This window comes from Pteropus medius, unplaced genomic scaffold (genome assembly GCF_902729225.1).
Source record: "Pteropus medius unplaced genomic scaffold, Ma_sr-lr_union100, whole genome shotgun sequence".
NCBI classification, from domain to species: domain Eukaryota; kingdom Metazoa; phylum Chordata; class Mammalia; order Chiroptera; family Pteropodidae; genus Pteropus; species Pteropus medius.
Genome location: NW_024352780.1, coordinates 1,116,250 through 1,117,827, shown reverse-complemented (window position 1 = coordinate 1,117,827; position 1,578 = coordinate 1,116,250). Strand labels below are relative to the sequence as shown.

General features: G+C 45.1%; 1 protein-coding gene across 1 annotated transcript in view; it reads right to left on the bottom strand.

The window, feature by feature from the left end:
• The window catches only part of ABCA13 (ATP binding cassette subfamily A member 13), a 148,766-nt gene that overhangs the window by 140,138 nt on the left and 7,050 nt on the right, over positions 1-1,578 (bottom strand). The window contains exon 2 of the mRNA XM_039847126.1: positions 319-412. Coding sequence (XP_039703060.1) covers positions 319-412 — 94 coding nt within the window. The remainder of the gene's footprint in view (positions 1-318; positions 413-1,578) is intronic.

Sequence of the window (1,578 nt, the reverse complement as noted above, 5' to 3'; positions counted from 1 at the left end):
ATGCTGGAAACTGAAGTATGTCTCCGAAACTTTTACCTCTTCCTCTACCGTCTGTATTTAAAGTGGTGATCTACACAAGACCACGTTTAGGCGGCTTAGTTAGAAGAATACAGCCATCTGCTCCATGGAGCAAATGTGTGCGTATCATTCTTAAGAGAAGAAGTGCAAATTGGTGCTGATCAGCGCATATCCCAGAAGTATAGCCACTGCGTGTTGCAGTGGACCCTGATCCACGCGCTCCGCTCAGAGTTCGGAGTCTGCAAAGAGCAGACGGTGCTGCATTTTTCTCCAGAGCTTTGTAGGCAACGTGAAACTTACAATCGTCTCTGTGTCTTGGAGGTTCTTGAAAACGAAGCACTGTCAGAATCATGAACAGGATACATGGCCAGAAGAATTCAGCAAGGGAAAGGACCTGGGGAAGTTGTCAAAAAGATTAGTGCCTGAATAAACTGCAAAGCGTTAGGACGTCTCCGTCTCTTGCAGGGTGGTACATTGTCCCGCCCACCCTCCTTTAATGGAGGCCATTGCCATCCGTCCTACGGGCCTCTGAGAACAATCATGTGAGGCGGGCGCACAGGGAAGGCCCCAGGTCACATGTCACCATATTCGGATCTATGACTGTGTCACCCCTTGGCCTCCTCCCACCAGACCTGACTTCTGTTCCTTCCCTTTTCTCTACATTTTTGTTTATTGTGTACTGTGTGACACTCGAGAAATTAACCAGTAAGTAACTTCGTCCATATTTCTCGCGCTCCGACAAATTATGTTTATTTTTCTAATTACTTTAACATTCCCGACCTGTCTCTTCTCCCAGGGTTGGTGGTGGCCCGTGCTTCCCTTCACTTTATAAATATTCCCAGCATTGCCACATGAGGTTCATAACTCTCATCTTCCTGGTCGCATGACATTTTTACCAAATGGATAGGCTGTAATTCACATTGTCCTATCAGTGGACATTTTTATGTATATATCGTTTTTCTATTGAACTATTTTCTTGAGATTGGAACAAACTCCTAAAACTCAGATTATTACAGTCAAATCTCTTGACACAGACTACAAAAGAGCTACCCATAAAAATTGCAATCATTTGCATGATCCTGAATTTTCAAAGCCAAAAGAAAATGAACTTCCACTGACACATGGAATACAATTACTTGGGAAAGAAGCACCATCTGCAAGGCATAGCCAGTGAAAAACTAATTAATAGAAAGTCCTTAATTATCATAAGATAATTTTTACTGTCATCATTCTTCACTTGTCTTTATGGTGGATAATGTTCTCTATCAACTGCTGCTCAAATCATTTTACAAATGCAAAACTTTATAGCCAAACACGAAACAGCCAAAGCACTCAGCGCTGCACAAACAGAAGCGTGAGTGAGCACAGACGGGGTCAAGGGTGCCCGGTCCACCGCTGAAGGACGGTCCTCCCGCCAGGCTCCCCGTCACGATGCTGTGAACCGAAATGAACTTCTAACCACTTAGCTCCTCCGTGCTCTGAACTGCCTCGGCCGCGTCTTGCCTGTCTCAGCCATTCCCAAGAGTAAAATCACTTGCCCAGAGGAGACACGACCGGAGC